At 45.6% G+C, this 25062-nt stretch overlaps 1 protein-coding gene across 4 annotated transcripts in view; it reads right to left on the bottom strand.

The window, feature by feature from the left end:
• Positions 1 to 3042: 3042 nt before the first annotated feature.
• C12H11orf24 (chromosome 12 C11orf24 homolog) overlaps positions 3043 to 25062 on the bottom strand; it is a 47709-nt gene continuing 25689 nt past the window's right edge. For 2 of the 4 annotated variants that reach the window (XM_075566742.1, XM_075566743.1), the window contains exons 2-4: positions 14117 to 14351; positions 11111 to 11227; positions 3043 to 5868 (exon numbers count right to left, since the gene is read on the bottom strand). In XM_075566742.1, the coding sequence (XP_075422857.1) occupies positions 4499 to 5868; positions 11111 to 11227; positions 14117 to 14276 (1647 nt within the window). In that variant the 5' untranslated portion in view covers positions 14277 to 14351 and the 3' untranslated portion in view covers positions 3043 to 4498. Of the gene's footprint in view, positions 5869 to 11110; positions 11228 to 14116; positions 14352 to 15547; positions 15700 to 25062 lie in introns of those variants that run through there. The other 2 variants (XM_075566744.1, XM_075566745.1) reach the window with 2 other exon arrangements.

Genomic DNA, 25062 nt, shown 5'->3' on the forward strand with positions numbered 1-25062 from the left:
GGTTGTGCACTGTGATAATGTATTTTGTAAACTACGAGAAAACAGAGTCCCTGTTTGGATATGCACTCCACCTTACAGGTGTAAACTATACATACTGGTAAGAGGTGGTGTTAAACACCTCCACTGATAAGAAAATATTTTATTATATTCAAAGGCAAAACAAAAAAAATGATTAAAACTGGAACTCACATCAGTGCTTGTACAGAACTGTAGGTCAATATATAGTAATACTGTCCGGAAGCGAACAGCCATGGGAGATGTCTGCATGTGATAGATACTCTATCTAGGCATATGTGCTGGTGCATAGAAACAAGTGCTTCATGTACACCATTGCTAGTAAAATAATAATTACCAAGACTCAGATATGAGAGAAAAATAATGCCAAATAAACCTTAATAAAAACCGTGTGGGTGTGTGTGTGTGTGTGTGTGTATTATATACAATGTAAACTGCCAAGGGACCTGAAATATCAACTATGCAAAATCTCCATAAGTCTGGAGTGACTCAGCCTGACCAGATGTATCCTGATCCAATCCTCCTATGCCTCTCTATATGTTGAATATAGCTGTGAACAGACTATAGAGAAAGCATGGGGATAGCGTGTCAAACACTGGAAGCGCTGCAGCATAGCTCAAACAGATACTTTGGTAAATATAGCGTGACCCCTAGCTGTTTGTGGATACCTTTAGGTCCACAATGTAAAGTAGCAAGGTGCTGCTACTAACTGAAGGCACTATAGCTGAGTTCCAGTTTTAATCATTTTTTTGTTTTGCCTTTGAATATAATAAAATATTTTTCTAATCAGTGGATGTGTTTAACACCACCTCTTACCAGTATGTATAATTTACACCTGTAAGGTGGGGTGCATATCCAAACAGGGACTCTGTTTTCTCATAGTTTCCATTATACTATACACCTCATACATGAACCTTGGCCCCCTGCAGGCGCACTTACCAGGACACCCTCCTACTGTGTCTGTACATTCTTCCTACCTACCAATCAGGATTGTAAGCTCTTCGGGGCAGGGACTCCTTTACCTAAATGTTACTTATGTCTGAAGCGCTTCTTCACATTATGTGTTATTTATGATCGTCACGTGCTGTGAAGCACTTTGTATGTATTTCTTTATATAGCGCCATTAATGTACAAAGAGTCAGTCCCCTGTAGGACAGACATTTTCTAATGACAATGTTGAACCGTTTGAGTGCCCCATGATGTAGACAACGCGTCAAGGGGTCTGGCCCTCCTCGGGCCACTACGTCACAAGTTTTAATCTTGGTTTTCCTAAGAGCGACCTGGCCAGAGCAGGAAGGAAAGAGGACTCTCACCTCTTCTGTTCGAGCCACTGAGGCAGCGAGGATCGGTCACGTTGTCGCGATCTGTGGGAGGCGCTGTGGCCCATGAGTTAATGTGACTAATACCTTTAATGTTTACATTTTTGAAAGCTGGAAACATTGAGACGTGGGATCTATTTCAGTTCCCTTATTGTCTTGCTGGATGTTAAGTATTCTACTCCTCCTCTGCTGCCCTTGCAAGTCATTTGACAGTGAGGCGGCACACGAAACCGGATTACCTATTCCCCTCCAACTACGAGTGACCCCTTCTTAAAAATCTTGTAAACTAGCGAAACTTCTTTTTTAAAAAAAGGGGGGTGTGGGGGGAGGTGGAGGACTCAGAGTTGGTTGCATATTCCTGTAAATGAAGCCCCAAATTACAAATAAGTTACACATTACAAATAAACTTAGGTTTGAACGTAATTAAGTGATGGTACCCATATTACTTTCACATGAAATATTCCTCAAAATCAGAGTGACTCTTAATTTTCTTTATTCAATTCATTGCAGACCACGTCTTTAATATTCTATAACCCCAATAATAACTTTGACTTTATTCAGGACATATAAAAATTAGACATGACTTTAAATGGCACAAAAGGTGTGGGTAAAAAAAAAAAAAAAAAGATACATGATTAAAGATTAGAAAATGTATTTGTTCAGTAGATGTATATGAAATGGATGCAAATGTGACATCATTAAAGAAAATTAGACATTCCGGTTTCATCAGAAGTAGTTTTGGATATATACGTGTCTTTTAAAACACTGCCAAGAGAAAGTTGTTTTCTAACCCTATATTTAAACTGGTGCTTTATGACCCTGTGATGTAATCCAAAGAACACAAAGTCATAGATTTTAGCAAGGAAATTTGGTCAAACCCTGTCCGAAATTACCAATAAGATACATTATATACAACATAAAACCCAATCCCAAAACCTACATCTCTTTTTAAGGTAGTTTCTACGGTTGCAATTTCCTCTCCCAGAATCCTCTGCCTGTTTCGTGCCAACTGTTTATTGTCACTCCCTTCCAAGTGAGGGCAGTGACATCACACTATCCTGGGAATCTCCGAGAGCTTTCCACTCCACTTAGAAAGGTTGAGGGAGGTTTCTGAGGGGTCTGAAGAAATGTGGACGGGGGGTGGGGGGGGGGGCACTTTAAAAAGGGAAAACAAATATATTTTATAACAATTAGCAGGAATACAAAACACTGGTTTTACAATTATCAAGTGCAATTTTGTATGATGCAGAGAACGAGCATCACATGTCCATAATATTAAGCAAATATGGGTGCCAGAGTCGTCTTCCGTTTCTGCTAATCACAATCTACCCTAGCAAACTGCCCATGTAGCAACATCATGGGGCACCCAAAAGAGTTAATGTTATGTGTGTCTGTATGACATTCGGTGAATGTCTTGGATTTCATTGCTATCATCTAAAAGGAGATCAGAGAACTGAAGACAGATTCAGAATGTGAGAGAAAGGCTTCTTTTTCCAATCCCGATGTCAGACGGTAGTTTGGAACCACATGGTCCATACACATGGTCACGGTGCTGGAACGTTTGTAGCATTCGGAACCACAGGTGCCAACCGGGTCAAAAGATTCATGTTGTAATTCCACAAACTCTTGTCATAACTAACCCCTCACCGATTTGGAGTCTCATTCATTTTTAGTATTAGCATCTCAGACATCAATCAAATTTCACTAATAAAAAACAGCACTTTTTAATTAGAATGCCATTTTGGTCCACAAACCCAAACCTCAACGATTTTGGTCCTTTGAGGTTGACATCTCTCATTTTTTTGTACAGACTCTACAACATCCCTAATTACCCACATTCTAATACACATGAAACAAACGTCACTCAGGAAGAAATCCGTGTAATGCACTTTAGGGTTTCCTGGTTGTTTTGTAAACAAGAAGCAATACCAATGACAAGAAAAAGCTCTGAAAACACACAACTAAACCCAATCAAAAAAAAAAAATATATATATATATATATATATATATATATATATATATATATATATATATATATAATAATCTATACCAAGTTAATCACTGGAAGAGCAGAGTTCATGGCATTTTTTCCTAGATTACCTATGGTGCAATTTGGAAGCACTTGATATGTGTCAAATCTTTAATTCTTCATGGCAAGTCACGCTTTCTTTAAATCTCAACTAAAAGCCTTTATTCAAGATGGCGTAATGACGCTTCGCTGGAGACGATTTGAGTCCCATTCATTAGAAAGAATATTGCAGCTCCTGAGCGATCCTTCCAGATCTCAATCACATGTCCGCTTGGTGTAGCCAAGGGCCACTGCCCTTCTTCCCCATGACATGAACGGAAATTGTGGATACTCTATTTCCATTCTGATAATACACCTCCTCCCCACCATAGAAAACAAGCATTTATAGCATTACAAACCGTGTACGTCATAGGGCCACTAGCATGCCAGCCCTCATGACGTTCAGGGTCATGGAGCACTCAAAGGGTTAAAAACAGGGCTTAAAAAAAATATATATATATATTATTACTATTATTTTTTTTCATATTCGACAGAAGCTACACTAAATGCAAATCTACAATAAAAATATCAGCATAACCTTGACTGGAGGACAGCCAATTTGGGTTAAAGATGTCATTGATGATGCTGGAAGTACATGGAGATTCACTGGTAATCCGCATGCCTATTGTTCCAATACAAAACCCTCCCTTTTCTTCTCGGCTGCCGTGTAAAACATGAGGTGAAGAGGAAAGGTGCAAGGGGACAGGTTTGTGCTGCTCCAGGAGAAGCAGAAGCCGAGTTAGATTAGGAATGTCAATGCACTTCAGCCTTCCATTATGGACATCATAAAGCAAAGTTTCTCTTGGGTAATTAAGTGTACCCTATCTTATTTTAAGTGAGATTTAATTTTTTGTAGCTCTTCTAGTATAGAAGTGGCCAGCTTCCACATTTGGGATAATACTTTAACCCGTTGTTCGGCGATGCATTACTGGCCCCTATGGCTGCGAAGGTGTTAAAAATGGCATAGCCTGCCTTTCAGTTGTCTATAAATGCACCTTTTGGCACTGAAGGTGTTAAAGGCAGATACAAAAATAAAACAATTCCAAACAGCAAGTGAACAGAATATAAAAATAAGGAAAGTCCTGGAAATGTTCATTCATATTTCTGAATCTGCGTACATTCCATTAATTAAATAGTCTACTTGAGTATAATCTTTCTTCTTGTAGCTTTCATAGCCCTGAAGAGCAAATACGACTACAACGGCTATGAAAAATAGGATTCCTAACAAAAGTACTGCGAACAGGAAGCTAGTGTTCTTGATGCGACTCGTTACTTCCTCCGTGATGATGAAAAGGTCATCACTCTTGTTTTGATTCGGTGCCTTAACAGATGCATCACCTTTTGGGGGGGTTGTCTGCGTTTTTGCTGGCTCCGCTGTAGTTGCCAACGTTCTTGGCTCTGCAGTGGTTGTTGGCAGTGTTGTCGGCAGCTCTGTGGTGGTGGTTGTTGGGGTTGTCGTTGTTGGCTCTGCAGTGGTGGTTGGGATTATCTTTGTCGGCTCTGCAGTGGTTGGGATTATCTTTGTCGGCTCTGCAGTGGTTGGGATTATCGTTGTTGGCTCTGCGGTGATGGTTGTTGGGGTCGTCGTTGGCTCTTTGGTGGTTGTTGGGGTTATTGTCGTTGGCTCTGCGGTGGTTGTTGTTGGGATTATCGTTGTTGGTTCTGCGGTGGTTGTTGTTGGGGTTATCGTTGTTGGCTCTGCAGTGGTTTTTGTTGGGGTTATCGTCGTTGGCTCTGCAGTGGTTTTTGTTGGGGTTATCGTCGTTGGCTCTGCGGTGGTTTTTGGGGTTGTCGTTGGCTCTGCAGTGGTTTTTGGGGTTGTCGTTGGCTCTGCAGTGGTTTTTGGGGTTGTCGTTGGCTCTGCAGTGGTTTTTGGGGTTGTCGTTGGCTCTGCAGTGGTTTTTGGGGTTGTCGTTGGCTCTGCAGTGGTTTTTGGGGTTGTCGTTGGCTCTGCAGTGGTTTTTGGGGTTGTCGTTGGCTCTGCAGTGGTTTTTGGGGTTGTCGTTGGCTCTGCAATGGTTTTTGGGGTTGTCGTTGGCTCTGCGGTGGTTTTTGGGGTTGTCGTTGGCTCTGCGGTGGTTTTTGGGGTTGTCGTTGTAGGCTCTGCGGTGGTCATCGTTGTTGGCTCTGCGGTGGTGATTGTGGTTGTTGTTGTCTCTGCGGTGGTCGTTGTTGTGGTTGTTGTTGTTGGCTCTGCTGTGGTCATCGTTGTTGGCTCTGTGGTGGTTGTTGTTGTGGTTGTTGTTGGCAGAGATATTATTGTCTGTATGGTACTTGCCGTTGTTGCTGCTGCTTGTGTGGTGGTTGTTGTCGTCATGTCTGACGTTGTTGGTTGAATGGTGGCATTAGATTTTTCTGTATTTTGCAGCAGCCTCACAATACGTTTTCTTTCGTTATACACAGACATTCCAAACTGTGCTGATTTTGATTCACTCCTTTTTCTTCTTTTCTTAAGTGACTTCAAAACTGGAAGAGAAAAATTATAATTAGCATGTAGTTATTAACTAATTAACCACAGATAGAAATATGAAGCAGCAAACAGAGTATTAAAAAACATTTTACAATGGTATATTCCATCCCTTCTTTAGTGTGACATAGACCCACCATACTCACTCTAGATTAAGGTAACTGCATTATTTTTTTTAAAATAATTATTGGTTAGAATCGAACATATTATTGAACCTGATGCCAAAAGTTTGATTTCCATTTTTGTCAGTTGTCACTATATGTTCAACAAAAGTTTGCACAGACAAAACCCCGCCCCTCCTTCATCATAACTTTATTGGTTCTCTGATGAGGACAAGGGGTAAAGAAATGTATTAATTAAACACTCTCCCAGTTAGAGGCTCAGAGGAACTGCAATTTGTACTGTATTTCCAGAGAAACAAAAGCCAAATCTTTGCTTTTAGCACTGTTAAAATAGCTTAACTTCTATAGTGCCTGTTAATGTCACCAGAAGGAGGAAGCTATCACGTGATCGCTAGTGCCAGAGAAGGGCCAAAGTTGGCAGGGCCTTCTGACACTGGAGGGGTTGAGGAAGACAATCCCATTGTGAAATTGTTGTTTTTTTGGCCGGCTACATGGGATTGCACCTTTAAACAGATGGCAAAAAAAGGATAAGAGAAGGAGTAGCTCAGGGAGTAAAAACACCAACGCTGTAAACAATGACACAAAGTTTGAATGACAGAATCCTTGTTCAATTCCCGGCGTCACCTCCTTACGACCTTGGGCAAGTCACTTTATCTCCCTGTACTTTACCTCCCAGTGCCTCAGGCACCAGAAAGATTGTAAGCTCTGGGCAGGGACTGTGTCTGTAACACTGCGTACCACGCACTATACTGTAATTGTGAAGTACTTTGAGTCCTATTGGGAGAAAAGAACGCTATGAAATAAAGGTATTATTATTAAAAAGAATTGTACGTATATCTTTATTTATATAGCGCCATTTATGTACATAGCGCTTCACAGCCGTAATACACGTGACATAATAATTTAACACATAGTGGGAATAAGCGTTTCGGACATGACAGTAACAAAAGGAAAGGGAGTCCCTGCCCCGAAGAGCTTAGAATCCAAGTAGTAATTCGGGAGAACATACAGAGACGGTAGGACGGTATTATGGTAAGTGCGTCTGCAATGGTTCACTGCATCCGAGACGTACAGTATAGCATCAGCCAACGGAGCTACCAATATGCTGTGTTAAAGAGGTGTGTTTTTAGATCTGTCTTAAAGGTGGATAGAGTATGCGCCAGTCGGATATTGAGGGGAAGGACATTCCAGAGGTGTGGGGCAGCGAGTGAGAAAGGTCTTAAGCAGGAGAGGGCTTTAGAAAAAAAAAGGGAGACAGAAGACATGCATGCGCAGAATGCAAGAGTCAGGCAGATCTATAGTGCGAAAATAGAGCTGCGATGTAAGGAGGGGCAGAAGAGTACTGTTTATAGCCTGAAAAGAGAGCAGGAGAATTTTATAAGTAATACAGAATTTGATAGGAAGCCAGGAGAGAGATTTCAGCAGGAGAGACGCTGAGACAGATTTAGGAGAGAGTAGAGTGATTCTAGCAGCAGCATGAAGGATAGATTGTAGGGGAGTGTTGCAGGGTACATGCAACCACACACGCGGGTTCTCTTGATAAGGCTTCTTTATTGAGCCTTAAAAACATACAGCACACAAAACAAAATAGCTTCTCTTCAGCATACAAAAAACAAAATAGCTTCTCTTCAGCATAGAAAACAAGGCAGCTTCTCTTCAGCCTGCAGTACACAGACAGTTCATCACACTTTGAAAAACAGACCTTATGGCAGTAATCTCTTCAGTATTTCAGTCCTGTCTCCTGACCAGCTAGCCCGCATGTGTGTACAGCCTGGGGTTTTAAAACACCTTGATTATGCAGCTGGGGTCAGACTAATTAAGCAGCCCTTCTCAACTGAAACTTAACCTCGCCACTGCTGTACTGCAAGTCTAAACATAGGTTTGCCAGGTATATGGCTGGTGACGCTCATTCACCCTGTCACAGGGAGACAGGAGAGAATGAGATCCTGTATTAGCGTTTTTTTAAGTAGAGGGACAGAGGAAAGGGCATATCTTTGCAATGTTACCGAGGTAAAAATGATTTTAGCTACATTGTGATTGTGAGAGGTGAATGTGATGGAGGAGTTGAGTGTGACCCCTAGGTAGCGTGCTTGTGATACTGGGTCTATGATAGTACTGTCAACAGTAAGGCCTCGGGCATGGCCAGCGCTTATGCGCTGACCCGTGCTGAGGCGCGCTGCTGCTCGGCAGTGAGCCCCTGCAGCTGCAATGAGAGCGGCTTAAGCAGGGGCTTGCTTACGCTTCCGCAAGCGTAAGTCTTAGCAAAATTTTAAATTCAAGCGCTCAGGGGAGCGCAGGGCCGGTCACGTGAGCGGTTCGCCCAATGAGGGCGAACCAGCTCCGTGATGTCACAGGCGCCCCCCCGACACGCCCCCGGACGGCGCGCGGTCTAAGGCCAGGGAAAGAACCCGCTTTCCCTCAGCGCGCCTCCATTCACCCTGGACGCAGCATTATGTAGAAGGGGGTAGTAAGGCCAGGCTTGGGTGGAAGTATGAGGAGCGCCGTCCTGGACATGTTAATTTTGAGTTGGCAGAGGGCCAGAGGCTGATATAGCAGAAGGACATTCTGAGGTTTTGGTCTGTACCGCAGGTACTGTATAAGGTCAGGGGTTGAAAAGAAATGTGTGTGTCATCAGCACAGAGGTGATATTTGAACACTAGAGATGTGATAAGGTGTGTGTGTGTGTGTGTGTGTGTGTGTGTGTGTGTGTGTGTGTGTGTGTGTGTGTGTGTGTGTGTGTGTGTGTGTGTGTGTGTGTGTGTGTGTGTGTAACGAGAAAAGAGAACAGGTCCCAGAACAGAGCCCTGGAGTACACCCACAGAGAGATCGAAAGAGGAGCAGGAGGTGTTGGCAAATGAGACACTGAAAGTACGATGGGAGAGGTAGGAGGAAATCCAGGAGAGAGCTCTGCTGTTACGAATACCAAGAGTATGAAGAATGTAATGTAGAAGAGGGTGATCCACAGGATCAAAGGCTGCAGAGAGGTTGAGTAACATGAGCAACGTGTAATGACTTGTCTTTTGCAGCCTGGAGGTCATTAGTTATTTTGTTGAGCGCTGTTTCAGTGAAGTGAGCAGTGCTGAAGCTAGATTGTAGAGGGTCTAGGAGTGAGTACAGTAGGTGGTGAGAAAATGGGGCAAACAAGAGAACACAAGGCATTCCAGGAGTTTAGAGGCAAAAAGGCAGGAGGGAGATATGGCAGTAATTAGAGACAGGGACACAAACAGGTGGGGAGAGCCGGGCCAGTTGGCTGCAGGGAACGGAAAAAGCGGTTGGGCCTGACCTCTGGCCGGACACAACTGCTTTGCCCAGCTGCCGGTCCTCATAATGCCGCCGGGTTTGGCTTTCCCCCAGCTGCGGGCCTCCCTCACAGATTGTCCCACGCCAAGCCTCTGATGCGCTCCGGGCCTCTCTGACCTCGGCACGTGTCGGAAGCAAGCTGGGCGCGCAGCGGCAAGAGAGAAGCCCGGCGCATGCCAATCTCAGAGGCTCGGCGTGGGACAGTCAGTGAGGGAGGATCGCAGCTGAAGGAGAGCCAGGCATGGCGGCAATAAGAGGACCGTTAGCTGGGCCCCACCGCAGCCACCGGCCTGAGACTGAAAGTTTGTATTTTTATATGTATTGGTTTAAAAAAAAAAAAATTATATGTATTGGGAGGGGGAGTATGTATTAGGGGGTATTTTTTTTAAATTATTTGGGAGTTAGGGGTATGGGATATAGATAGATTTGGGGTGGGGGATTTGGTATGTGAGGGGTTTGCTATTTGTGTGAAGGTTGGGGGTGGGGGTTTGGTATTCACTTGGGGGTGGGAGGGATTTTGTATTGGTGGGATTGTGTCTCTGGGGAGGGGGGTTGCGTGTGTCAGGGGAGGAGAGGAGGGGGCATTGAGAGAGTGGGGTAATTGATAGAAGGGAGGGGAGAGAGAGGGGGTGAGTGAGGAAGAGAGGCAACGAGATGGATGGGAGAGAAATATATGGGAAGAGGGGGGGGCTATAGAGGGGGCTCATGAGGTATGAAATGGGGGGGCTCGCAAGACCGGCGACACGGAGGGGGGGGAGGGTCCAATGTAACTCTAGTCCTGGGCCCCGGGAAATCTGTCTGTGGCCCTGATTAGAGACAGGTAGGGTCAAGCTTGCTGTTTTTGAGAAAGGGTATAACTGTTGCATGCTTGAAGAAGGCGGGAAAGGAACCAGAGTAGAGGGAGGAGTTGAAAAATGTGCGAGCGCGGAGATTAGAGTAGGAGCAAGAGGTTTGTGCAGATGAGAGGGAAAAAAGGCAAGTGGCAGAGGGAGAAAAAGAGATCAGCAGTGACATGTCCTCCTCTGTAACAGAGGAAAAGAAGTTGTGGAAGTCAGGAGGAGAGTTGGGAAGAGGGGTAGAATGTGAGGAGGATACAGAGGAGATGTCTTGCCGAATAGAATCCACCTTTGTCTTGAAATAGTCAGCAAAGTCTTGAGGTAAAATAGACGAAGACAGTTAACAGACAGTGGTCTGAGTAGAGGGTCAAAGGCAGAGAAGAGTCTGTGTGGTTTGTGTAGCCTGGGAAAGGGCAGAATTGAAACAGGAATCACAGAAGATAATCTACAGCAAGCTTCCATGTAAAGAGGTCATAGAACTTTCAGTGTTATAACGAAGCTGCAATAATAAAATAATAATAATAATATATAAGGTATATAAAGAAGCTGGCAAAACAAATTCCCTTAGAGCAGTGCTTCGTAACCTGGGAGCAAAGGTGGATTACAGGTAGAATGGGGCGCAGAGTGACAAGCGGGGAATTGTGAGATATAGAAATGCGTCAAAGAAAAAGGAGGACAGAGACTGACAAATAGACAGAGTTGGACAGAAGAATGAAGGATGAAGAAATGACCGCTGTCCTGCGTCAATAACTTCATTAATATATTCAACTATGTGGAAACCTTACTCCATTACATAGGATTTTTTTAGGGACACAAACCTTGATCATTTTAGTTTGTGCGCCGAACACAAAAAGGGGGTTCTCAAAGGTAAGACAAATGCCAATTTTAAGAAGATCTGCTGCCTCAGGGAAATGAACATTTATTTTAAAGCACGTAACAAGTTTTGCCTTTGCTTTGCAATGCGCTGCACGCACAGTGCTTACCTTTGAGCCGCTCTGCAATGTGACTGGGTCCGGCTTTACGACACACGCTGCGCCTGCGACAGTGCAGAAAGACACAGCGGTTTTGGATTATCAGGGACCAGTTACAGGGAACATCTGCTGAAGGAAATAATATACAGTTAGCAGGAAACGCCAGCTCAATAAGGTTAATGTTTATCATCTAATACTGGATCATACACGTATTCAAATGTGGGCAAAAACCATTGATCAAATACACTGCAGATAGGATAGATAGAACGGGGCAGCTGCAAAGGCTGCTGGTATATTAGCATGCCTAAATGGAGATATTATATTGAATTTATGTAAACAGCTCCACAGATGGGACGCCACGGATCAGCTGGCAGAGTCCAAGAATCTAATCCTCGGGCTGTTTCTCTCCCTCTCCTCACCTGCCGATGAAGTTGATGGGATGCAGTAGATTTATGTGCTGTGGTAGTCCTACAGCTGATATAGCACTTCTTGCTGTGCTCTGTCAGACTCTATGATACTATAGTATTAGGTGCAGTGTTACTAGTGTTATGCAAGCATTAACTCTACGCGTTTCGTCTCAGTTAAGACTTCCTCAGGGGTATCTGGAGACAGAGACGCCGTCATCCGCAGTCTCCATTATGGCTGGGATTGTATCCAAAATGCTGTTAACTTCTGCTACATTGTGAGCTTTTCACCATTGCGTGTGACAATACAATTGTGTGTGTGTGTATATACACACACACACACACACACACACACACCTTTGGTAAAAATAAGTACAGATCTGTATTGACAGACACTCGAGTCTTCTTCTGTTATCAGTAAAATGATGAGCACGAGACAGTATACTCAAAAGAAAATTCACTTACATGCACACCACTGAAAATTAAAATGTAACTTTTAATGTTATTACTTAAAACATATTACCGATTGTAAATGTAACAGTAATTAAAAATGTGTTAAAACAGAATACCTATATCCCCTACTAAATAAATACACACAGACACAGTATACTACTTGTCAAGTGGTAGGGAATATTTGGCTGAAATCAGCGCTGATGGAAATACCCAACAGAGATCAGAGAAACTAACTCAGTAATGCACCTATTAATGTAGCTGTACTAAGAGCCAAACCCAACTGGTTGGTAAATCTAATAAGGTGCAACTGATTGTGACCAGATACCATAAACAACCCTCTATGTCCAAAAGGGGAGAGGTATAGTTTATGAGCAAAACACTACCTTAAGGGAATGCTAGTATGTAAATAGGATATGTATAGTAAATAAAAAGTAACCATATCTAGCAATCCCCACACCACACTTCACTCGGTAAGGAGATATATTCGTGCATAGTTTATAGTGTCAAAGCTGAATGTGGTATAGAAATCCAAAGTCCCACAGAAAGCTGCAATGCACTTATAGAATGTCGGCTCCAATAATAAACTTTCTTTCAGGTAGTGCCAGATAAGCTCTATTCCATACATAAATACCTAGTAATATTGTATGGTATAATGAAGGAAATACTCTGAACCGCTGAAATATAGTGACTCTAAACTAAAACAGCTCCATAACGGAGACTGATAACATCATCACGTGCCCTACGCACGTTTCCCTCCAGCTACGGAGCTTCATCAGGGAAATTTTCTTTTGAGTACACGGTCTCATGTGCTCATCATTTTACTGATTCACTTTCAGTTCACCGTTTGCACCCACTTCACAATTATCGACATTCATTTTGTTAATTAGTATGGTTTATAGTTGATAAGTCCCTATCCCCACCCTCTTCTTCTTCTGTTAACCTCGAAAATCAAATCATAATTTTTAGAAATTGTTAACTGAAATGCAATTACATCGAGACATTTTAAATTCAAAGTCTTCATTTTTTTAATTAGGATTTCAAGTTTTGTCTTCTCTGCTCAAAAAACGGTTTGTAATCTGTTAACGTTGTATTATCGTGGTTTACTTCTGCCGTTGGGTAGGTTTAGTCATTTGAACTGGATGTAGGGGGGGCAGTAGAACGGCCCAACAAAATAAATAATTAACATGTGCGCCGATTTAGTGGCACTCCGGAAAAAAAAGGTTGGCCACCCCATGTACAGCTAATCACGGGTTAGTTAGTGCCTAGCCAGCAATTGAAAAGCTGTTGTGTTTTATGGGTCCAATCAACTTTAACATGGTTCTTGGACCTACATTGTGAAGCGGACAGCAAATTAAAAAACACAACAATATACCGATTGGTACCAAATACGTGATTAGCAATTCCTACACAAGAATAATGTTGCAAACATATCGAGTTGATCGGTATTGTATGACTGTAGTCACATAATATGTTTTGATCAGTCATCCGTGGTTGGAGTCTATGTCCATCTGTAAATGCAAGAAGCATCTCAAAATCATAGATGCCTTGTTCCATCTTCTGTCCACCATCACCCTGTGCTGATCACTGTTAAAGAGCTGGTTCTTGTGACAGTGAAGGGGTTAACAGTGGCCCTAGGCAGCAGACCTCAAACTGTTGCAGTGTGTTAAATATAATCCATCCTAATTAGTGATATGGAACGCCAGATGTTGACAACTCTTGCAGCAAACACATACAAATTAACCCTGGCAACTTAATATTCTCAGCCAAAGATTTAAGAGCCTGGGAATCAGACATGTGTTAAATATAAATATAGCTGACATATTGATTTATAATACGCAATGTGGGTGCCATAAAGATGGGTCACTAACATTTTTTAAATAAATGAATGGATTTGTTTAACTAGAGGTTCGCTTAGGTTTCACACTTAAATGATCAGTTCCCCATAAGGCTTAAGTGTCCTAATGACAGTAGCAGGTTTAATGGGCTAAAGGGTCAGACCCACACAAGATCAAAGTGATGTTGAACCAGTGTGACAGAATGGCAGTGACAGGTTACAGAGTCAGTCCAACATAGGACCAAAGTGACTTAATGACTGTGACATGGTTTACTTCGGTTCTATATGTAACCGGCCTTTTACCAGTCTTGCACATCACACACTCACCTAAGGATATTGTAGCTTTACACGCCAGTCTGCACTGATCTTCACTGTTGATTTTACTAATCCTGAGCACAGTGAATCCATCGTCCTTCAAAGCCTCTATCTTGTGTTCAGAGATGCACAGGCTGGTCATCCAGAAAAGTAAAATTGTCCTCAACATCATGGAGAGGTGATCTTCCAGTGTCTTGCAAGGCAGCCAGTCACTTGCTTATTTCAACTCCGATGTGGCATAGTGCATCTTAAACACAGAATTCAAACAGAAGACATTTAGGGCCATTGTTACTAAACAGAAGTGGAAACAGGATTAAAACTTATCTATTGGCCAGATGAACCTTGGTTCAATTGGTTCTTTTGCCAATATGTCAGGGCATCCCCAGGTGATTAAATAGACCCCAGTCAATCAGCAATGAGAGTCTTCTGCACCACACCAAATCAATGTTCTTATTATTAGTTGGTTCACCACTAATGGTATTGCTGGCAGCCATAAAATGCTGATCACACCAAGAGAACACAAGCAAGTAGAGGTGAGATTAGAATGAACTCAAGCCAATGTAAAATGGTTCCTGAAGCTCTGGGAGGGTCCCATTCTTTGAGAAAATTCACTTTATATTTGCATGAGTATAATCTAATTGACAGACCGACACACACAGACACACACAGACACACACCGACACACACAGACACACACCGACACACACAGACACACACCGACACACACCGACACACACAGACACACACAGACACAGACAGACACAGACACAGACAGACACAGACACAGACACAGACAGACACAGACACAGACAGACACAGACACAGACAGACACAGACACAGACAGACACAGACAGACAGACACAGACACAGACAGACACAGACAGGCAGACACAGGCAGACACAGGCAGACACAGGCAGACACAGGCAGACACAGACAGACACAGGCAGACAGACACACACAGACAGACACAGACAGACACACACAGACAGACACAGACAGACACACACAGACACACACAGACAGACACAGACAGACACACACAGACACACACAGACAGACACAGACAGACACACACAGACACACACAGACAGACACAGACAGACACAGACAGACACAGACAGACACAGACAGACACAGACAGACACAGACAGACACAGACAGACACACAGACACACACAGACACACACACAGACACACACACAGACACACACACACACAGACACACACAGACACACACAGACACACACAGACACACACAGACACACACAGACACACACAGACACACACAGACACACACAGACACTTTGGAACCAGGGCTGGAACCTTGCAGGCTGTTTGAGAATCAGACATTTTGTGGTCCAACATGGGGAGGAGGGGGTGGGGGATCTGGGCGGAGTAATACTGTCCCGGGACTTGCTCCCTGCCGGTGACCCATACATACCAAATCTGCAAAGGTGTGTCTAAGAGGGGAGTGTGGGGGGGAACGACAGGCATCTCCATGGACACCCTCAGGCACCTCTGCGGGTTTCCTCCGGCAGACACCTTCTGCAGTGCTGACCCCTTCCATCCTCCAAGGCCGCAGTTACGCACACTCTGCTCAACCCACCTTCCTCTGTTATGGCCCTCCCTGCTCCCAGGCCCATACCTCTTTATCCTCCCTGCCCCTACCAGGCACATAGCTTCCTCCCCACCCCACCCCGAGGCACATAACTATACTCCACCTCCCAAGCACAATGAGAATGTAAAATCAGTATCAGTCTCCTTTTTAATGTGAAAGAAATCTGTGATTATAAATGCATTATTTCTATGCATACTAATGCACAACATTACTCCTGACACCTCCTCCCGATTGGCCGCATTACACAGCAATAGCTACTCAGGATGTAGGAAGCTACCCAGCCCCCTAGAAGCAGCCCTGTTCTCCCCCTGCTTGTGGAAATCCTGCGCCCCCCCCCCCCCCCCTCCATGCCGGTCAGATCACTATGTCCTGAGAGGTAACACCGGACACATACATGTCCAGTATTACCTCATTTTTTACTGGACAGTGTCCAAAAATACAGGACAGTCTGGTTCAATACTGGACACCTGGCAACCCTCGGTAAAAAAAGCTCAATTAGTGACATCATTGGACTTCAAAGAATTCTATCTGGGAAGCTCAGGTCACGATGACAACTCTGATGAGGCTCTTAGTTTTTTGCTCTTTACTCCCTGAAGTAGAGCAAGTGAGAATAAGCAGCAGGAGCTGCCATGTGAACACTTTACTGCAGGCTGAGGGGCCTCTAGAGAGAAATGGAAACAACATTTGACACAGTAGAAATAAATATATATTTAAAAATAAAAGGTTATAATTGGCTTTAAAAGGCATCGCATTAAGCTTACTTAAATTTTGGGGGGAAACTGTACATTGAAGGTAAAATTGGCACGTTCAGTGTAATTCTAACCTCATCTGCTAAACATTTGTAATCGGCTATATATATATATATATATCTTTGGCTAATGACGACAGCATAAGTTACCAGTGTTAAATCCCCTTCAGGGGAAACAAAATGGCTGCTCAAATTTTGCCGGTTCCCACAGCTAATTGGTAGCCGCATCATCGTGAGCGACCATTTGAATCCCCTGCTTCAACACTGGTATTTATATCTGGAACCGAGAGGTCCCCTGAGCTGAAAATAAAGCAGCGAGTTCACATCAACTAATCAATCAAATGCCTGTGTGCATGGTAATAACGGTGTACAAAAAGCGTGGGCAGGTTCTCATGCATAAGCTTATAGGGGTCCATGTCAAAATGAATTTGAAGCAAAAGGTGACACTGTGAGCTCATTTGCATGTCATTTCCCAGAATCCCTGGCTGCAGTGGATGCATTGCATGCCAAGACAGGCGTGCGCAAACGTATCTTCATGCACCCCCCCCTTTCTACTCTGTCTCGCGCCTCTCTTCTCTCCCCCCCCTCCTCACGGCCCCGGCTCAAATGACGCTGCATGACCCCGCGGTGTCATTTGACGCGTCGTTGGAACCAAAGTAAGTAAACCGGTTACAGAGGCCTCACGCGATCCCCGGCATTTTAAATGCCTTCGGGGGAAGCACGGGGCCTCTGTAACAGCCGCACCCCCCACCCCAGACAATCTAGTGCCCCTACTTTGCGCACCGCTGTGCTAAGAGATGATGGGGAAAAGCAGGGTTACTACAAACATATCAGTGTTGGCCCTAGAAGGGACTGACCCTTAAGATGAACAGCCCAGATTCCAGACTGTTTATAATGTGTCACAGACATTACAAAACTTTCAGCAGTAAACTTTGGCAAACATCAACAATGATGTGAGCCAGTAAAAATGTGTGGTTATAGTAAATTAAAAGCCTTCTGAAATGTACACAGTCTTGGCAAGCTCAAAACCCGTACGTGTAAAAAAGGCCCCAATGCTACAGCTGATATGACAAATTATTTAGTACATTACTATGTATTTTATCTATATTCTTTCTTCAGAAATACGGGTCCTTCAGGTACAACATTTTAAAGTGTAACATTGAAAGTGTCTGGAGTTAATTTTGGAGTTGAAATTGGAGGTGAAGATTAGAGGAAGATCTGGACTCTGCACTGCAACAACTTGACTTTCTAAATGCTGTGATTATTTGATTACCACATGTATTACTACTGTGAAGCGCTATGTACTGTACATTAATGGCGCTATATAAATAAAGACATACAATACAATCTTCCTATCCACCAGCACCTAGACTGTCTCTCTTCCTGCATCTCACTATGCCCTTCTGTGAGCGTTTCTGTTCTCTACAACTTCCCCACTCCACCATTATTTATACACCTCTCTCCCAACAACTTCTTTAACCCTCAATAAAAAACACCCACACAAATCCTCTATTCACACCCTCCATCTACTCCTTCCTGCTGCTGGGGATCTCCCCTAAGCCTGAACAAAGACATACACACCTGATCTCACCCACGCCTCCCTGCCATCTCTTCCCCTGTAAATTGTGTTAACCTTCTGATTTAATACTCACTAACCTTAAAACTCACCCCACAAGTTAAGCATCCCAACAGTCTGCACTCATGGTTACTGTCCCACACTCAGCCACTCCTACCACCCATTGTGGCCAAGCACTGCCATCTACAGCACTTATTCCCTCACCTGCTGTCTCTGTTAGTCTCCCATCATACCTCGTAGATTGTAAGCTCTTCAGGGCAGGGATATCCTTTCCTGTTGTCTGATTTTGCTGCGCTTAATGTATAATTTTAATTCCATGTACTGTAATAGTGAAGCGCTGAGTACACTTTTGGCATTATATAAATAAAGGCATACTGTACAATACAATACTTTGGCCAAAATATTTTAAACCTATAACCACGTCACAGTAAACCCATATCAGTAGGTAGGTCCTACACTACAAATACTATATCTTATGGATGTCTTCCAATCCATAGAGTGGAAATTTAAGAAGCACTATATGAGCTACAAAGCAGTTACAACTGGCAAAAAAGAAACAGACGTGCGCTAATTAGTAAAAAAATCTCAAATCTAAAAAAAAAAAAAAAAAAAACACATCACAGCAGCACCAACTGCACCTCCACCTTCCCTAGGGGAAAGAGATCTCTTAATAAACTATTCATTCACATGTGTTCCAGTGGGATGGGTGAGCTCAAGCTAAGGAGGAGGGGTCACAAGACCTCCCAAAATGGTTTTCAATTTACATCTAGACATACAGTGTTGGCAAGCTCAAACCCCAAACCCATTACATTGTATAGACGGTATAATATTGGTAGTGTAGGACCTACTGAAACGGGTCTATGGTGACGTGGTTGTAAGCTCCAAGTATTTTGGCCAAAGTATTTAACTAAATGACCCATATTTATTTAGAAAGAATATAAATACATCGTAATGTACTAAATCATTTGTCATATTACATATTGGATGTAGCATTGGGGATCTTTTGTCGCCTTCTAAAAATATAAGACATTCTCTTCCATCTTTGTTCCTTAGGCCGAGTCCATGGTGCAGGCGCACGAAGCAGTGCATGGCCCCGCGTGCGCCTGTCAGCCGAGCGATCTGTGGCTTACAGATACTCGTGACGGGGAGGCATGTCAGAGGAGTGGCCGATGAAGTCACGGAGCTGGTTCGCCACCGATGGGTGAACCGCTCACGTAACCGTCGCGAGACAAAGACAAAACTTTGTCTCACGATAAAACAGCCGCGTGGACACCCATGTGCGCACGCACGAGCATAGACCTCAATGTGTTTGCATGGTCGCGCTCAGCATGGACGTGGCCGAAGGCCTGGGACATAGTCCCACAGACCCCGCTGAGCCGTGCCGAGTCGCGCTGAGCAGATGAACTTACCCCCTTCATCTGTGATCAGCGCGGCTTTAGCAGCTGCTTCCACATGCGTGCGGAGGCTGAGAAATTCTGAGGAGACAGGCAAGTTTAACATTTGCCGCTCAGGGGAGCGGAGGAGCGGTCACGTGACCGCTCACATCCAATGGGAGCGAAGGGCTAGCCCCGCCTCCAGCCCCGCCTCGCCCCGCCCCCAAAGCACGCTCACTGCCTCGCCTGCCAGGACACAAAAAAGCTCCAGTTTGAGCAGGCGAGGCAGAGCAGGAGCACTGCTCAGCGCGGCCCGAGGCACCATGCCCGAGGCCTAAGGTCTGGGATATAGTGATCCAATCAGTGCGGAGGCGCACTGAGGCTCAGGGAAAGCGGTGCTTTCCCTGGCCTTACACAGCGCGCCGTCCGTAGGCGTGTCGGGGGCGGGTCTTGGGGCGGGCCAGTGACGTCACGGAGCTGGTTCACCCTCATTGGGTGAACCGCTCACGTGACCGGCCCTGCGCTCCGGCGAGCGCCAAATTTGAAAACTTCTTGAGACACACGCTTCCCCAAGCGTGCGGACGCGTGCACGAGCCCCTGCTAAAGCCGCTCTCATTGCGGCTGCAGGGGCTCAGTGCAGAGTATGAGCGGCTCAGCCTTGCTCACACCACTATGTCCCAGGCCTAAGGCTGCGGCCAGGCTGGGAGCGTGTGCTCTGCTTGGCCAGCTTGTTGCTTGTTGCTTGTTGCGCACGTGTGGGGGGCATGGCCATGACGTCACTGAGCTGGTTTGGCCTCATTGGGCGAACCACTCACGTGATGCGCCAGTGAGCGGCAGAAACAAATGTACTTGTCTCTGCAAGCTGCTAAGCGCCGCACGCTCACACTGGCCACACACATTGTTGCAATGTGTTTCATCGCGGCGGGCGCGCCTGCTCAGCGTCACCCTGGCCGCGGCCTAAGGGTGAATGAGAGAGCGCAGGCGCTCGAGCTCCGTGACGGAAGGTGCTTATTTTGCTTGGGCGATTTCTGTCCTGCATTGCACACATAAGGGGGCGCGGCCTTGGCATCACGAACCTGGTTCACCCTCATTGGGCAGATCACTCATGTGACGTGCGGCTCAATCAAATTTGTTTGATTCTGCAAGCAGCCAAGTGCTTTGGGGGGGTTAAAGTAATTCTACTCTCACCAAAGCATTCAGATGAATGAGGATTTTCAGCCAAATCGCAGTTTCTGGGCTTATTTCATGCTCTCCTTTGATCCTTTATGTCTTAAGTGATGACAATGTTTTAGGAATATCTATTTACTAAACGTTTTCCAGCTTCAAAATCCTGGCAACGCCAGCGCAAGGAAAACAAAAAACAAAAAAGGTTGCATATTTACCGAATAAACTTAATCCAGTTGGAATGTGACATTTTCCTTTGCCTGTGCAATATTCAGCCCTAGTTTTGCAGCCGGGAAACTTTAGAAAATATTCTTTACCCCGACTACGCGACACATTGAATGGTTTTGCAACAATTGTTTTGTTGTTGGCCCTTCCAGTACTGAAGGACTTAAAATGGGCTAATAAAGAAGATTAGCAATTACATTATATAAGTAACATTATAAGAACATGTTGCGGTGTACACAAATGAGAAGCCGGTGATTATGTTTAATGATATATATGTATCTGGTAGCGCACATACTTATTACTTTAATGTCTCCTGCTCTGTCATCTTTTGACAATAATGTTCTCTAGCTCCCCTGCCGGATATTATTTAATTATAATATATTATTTTAATAGCAGGACTGCAGAAGAGGAAAGGTGTTAAATATTCTGCAAGCACAGCGTTTAACCCTCTGCGCTGCTAAACCCTCTGTGTTTGCAAAGCATTCCAGAACAATATCATAACACGGGGAGCAGTATGTTAACACTCAGAGCGTTAGAACAGGACATGCGGAGCTATAGAACATGCAGGACAAGCTGCATAATGCAGCGGTCAAAATTACTAGGAAAATATCCGAGTTCAAAACAGATTGGAAGCTCAAAGTGACACCCAGTGTGCTCGTATGTACAGATAGTCCTCGCTATCCAACGTTTCACTTTACAACGAATGGCATATCCTACGCAACCCTATGGGCCGTTTTTCGACGCCTGAAAGCGTTATCCAACACTCACCTCCACCGACTAACATGGGACTCGCTTTACAGCGGTTTCACTATCCAACGCTACTCCCAGAGCGGATTCCGTTGGATAACAGAGGACTGCCTGTATGTCACACTCCAACGCTACTCCCAGAGCGGATTCCGTTGGATAACAGAGGACTGCCTGTATGTCACACTCCAACGCTACTCCCAGAACGGATTCCGTTGGATAACAGAGGACTGCCTGTATGTCACACTCCAACGCTACTTCCAGAACGGATTCCGTTGGATAACAGAGGACTGCCTGTATGTCACACTCCAACGCTACTTCCAGAACGGATTCCGTTGGATAACAGAGGACTGCCTGTATGTCACACTCCAACGCTACTCCCAGAACGGATTCCGTTGGATAACAGAGGACTGCCTGTATGTCACTACCCAGAGTACTTGTCTGTATTTTAACCACTGTATGACTTGACCAATGGGGTAAATGAAGCAGGCTTGGCGATACGTGGAAACCATGCAGGTGCAATCCAAGGTTTATTCCCTCTTGAATGGTGGAGGTTTTTATTTTTTGAATTAACGACATTGACTGGGTGGGTGAATGAATGACAGTGGGTGGGTGAATGACAGTGACTGGGTGGGTGGGTGAATGACAGTGACTGGGTGGGTGGGTGAATGACAGTGACTGGGTGGGTGAGTGAATGACAGTGACTGGGTGGGTGGGTGAGTCAATGACAGTGACTGGGTGAGTGGGTGAGTGAATGACAGTGACTGGGTGGGTGAGTGGGTGAGTGAATGACTGACTGGGTGGGTGAGTGAATGACAGTGACTGGGTGGGTGGGCGGGTGAATGAATGACAGCGACTGGGTGGGTGGGTAGGTGGGCGGGTGAATGAATGCCAGCGACTGGGTTTGAATGAATGACAGCGACTGGGTGGGTGAATGAATGAAAGCGACTGGGTGGGTGGGTGAATGAATGACAGTGATTTGTTGGGTGGGTGAATGAATGACAGTGGGTGGGTGGGTGGGTGGGTGGGTGGGTGGGTGAATGAATGACAGTGGGTGGGTGAATGAATGACAGTGACTTGAATGAATGACAGTGACTTGAATGGACAGCGACTAGGTGGGTGTGTGGGCGAATTAATGAATGACAGCGACTGGGTGGGTGGGCGAATGAATGAATGACAGCGACTGGGTGGGTGGCTGGGCGAACGAATGAATGACAGCGACTGGGTGGGTGGCTGGGCGAATGAATGACAGCGACTTTCGGGCGAATGAATGAATGACAGCGACTGGGTGGGTGGGCGAATGAATGACAGCGACTGGGTGGGTGGGCGGGCGAATGAATGAATCACAGCGAATGGGTCTGGGCGAATGAATGACAGCGACTGGGTGGGCGGGCGAATGAATGACAGCGACTGGGTGGGCGGGCGGGTGAATGATTGAATGACAGCGACCTTTGAATGATTGAATGACAGCGACTGGGTCTGGGTGAATGAATGAATGACAGCGACTGGGTGGGTGGTCGGGCGAATGCATGAATGAATGAATGACCGCGACTGGGTGGGTGGATGGGCGAATGAATGAATGCGACTGGGTGGGTGGGTGAATGACAGCGACTGGGTGGGTGGGTGAATGACAGCGACTGGGTGGGTGGGTGAATGACAGTGACTGGGTGGGTGAATGAGTGACTGGGTGGGTGAATGAGTGACTGGGTGGTTGAATGAGTGACTGGGTGGGTGAATGAGTGACTGGGTGGGTGAATGAGTGACTGGGTGGGTGAATGAGTGACTGGGTGGGTGAGTGAATGTACCACAGTGACTGGGTGGGTGAGTGAATGAACGACAGTGACTGGGTGGGTGAGTGAATGAACGACAGTGACTGGGTGGGTGAGTGAATGAACGACAGTGACTGGGTGGGTGAGTGAATGAACGACAGTGACTGGGTGGGTGAGTGAATGAACGACAGTGACTGGGTGGGTGAGTGAATGAACGACAGTGACTGGGTGGGTGAGTGAATGAACGACAGTGACTGGGTGGGTGAGTGAATGAACGACAGTGACTGGGTGGGTGAGTGAATGAACGACAGTGACTGGGTGGGTGAGTGAATGAACGACAGTGACTGGGTGGGTGAGTGAATGAACGACAGTGACTGGGTGGGTGAGTGAATGAACGACAGTGACTGGGTGGGTGAGTGAATGAACGACAGTGACTGGGTGGGTGAGTGAATGAACGACAGTGACTGGGTGGGTGAGTGAATGAACGACAGTGACTGGGTGGGTGAGTGAATGAACGACAGTGACTGGGTGGGTGAGTGAATGAACGACAGTGACTGGGTGGGTGAGTGAATGAACGACAGTGACTGGGTGGGTGAGTGAATGAACGACAGTGACTGGGTGGGTGAGTGAATGAACGACAGTGACTGGGTGGGTGAGTGAATGAACGACAGTGACTGGGTGGGTGAGTGAATGAACGACAGTGACTGGGTGGGTGAGTGAATGAACGACAGTGACTGGGTGGGTGAGTGAATGAACGACAGTGACTGGGTGGGTGAGTGAATGAACGACAGTGACTGGGTGGGTGAGTGAATGAACGACAGTGACTGGGTGGGTGAGTGAATGAACGACAGTGACTGGGTGGGTGAGTGAATGAACGACAGTGACTGGGTGGGTGAGTGAATGAACGACAGTGACTGGGTGGGTGAGTGAATGAACGACAGTGACTGGGTGGGTGAGTGAATGAACGACAGTGACTGGGTGGGTGAGTGAATGAACGACAGTGACTGGGTGGGTGAGTGAATGAACGACAGTGACTGGGTGGGTGAGTGAATGAACGACAGTGACTGGGTGGGTGAGTGAATGAACGACAGTGACTGGGTGGGTGAGTGAATGAACGACAGTGACTGGGTGGGTGAGTGAATGAACGACAGTGACTGGGTGGGTGAGTGAATGAACGACAGTGACTGGGTGGGTGAGTGAATGAACGACAGTGACTGGGTGGGTGAGTGAATGAACGACAGTGACTGGGTGGGTGAGTGAATGAACGACAGTGACTGGGTGGGTGAATGAACGACAGTGACTGGGTGGGTGAATGAACGACAGTGACTGGGTGGGTGAATGAACGACAGTGACTGGGTGGGTGAATGAACGACAGTGACTGGGTGGGTGAATGAACGACAGTGACTGGGTGGGTGAATGAATGACAGTGACTGGGTGGGTGAATGAATGACAGTGACTGGGTGGGTGAATGAATGACAGTGACTGGGTGGGTGAATGAATGACAGTGACTGGGTGGGTGAATGAATGACAGTGACTGGGTGGGTGAATGAATGACAGTGACTGGGTGGGTGAATGAATGACAGTGACTGGGTGGGTGAATGAATGACAGTGACTGGGTGGGTGAATGAATGACAGTGACTGGGTGGGTGAATGAATGACAGTGACTGGGTGGGTGAATGAATGACAGTGACTGGGTGGGTGAATGAATGACAGTGACTGGGTGGGTGAATGAATGACAG

Source organism: Ascaphus truei, chromosome 12, assembly GCF_040206685.1.
Source record: "Ascaphus truei isolate aAscTru1 chromosome 12, aAscTru1.hap1, whole genome shotgun sequence".
NCBI classification, from domain to species: Eukaryota; Metazoa; Chordata; class Amphibia; order Anura; family Ascaphidae; genus Ascaphus; species Ascaphus truei.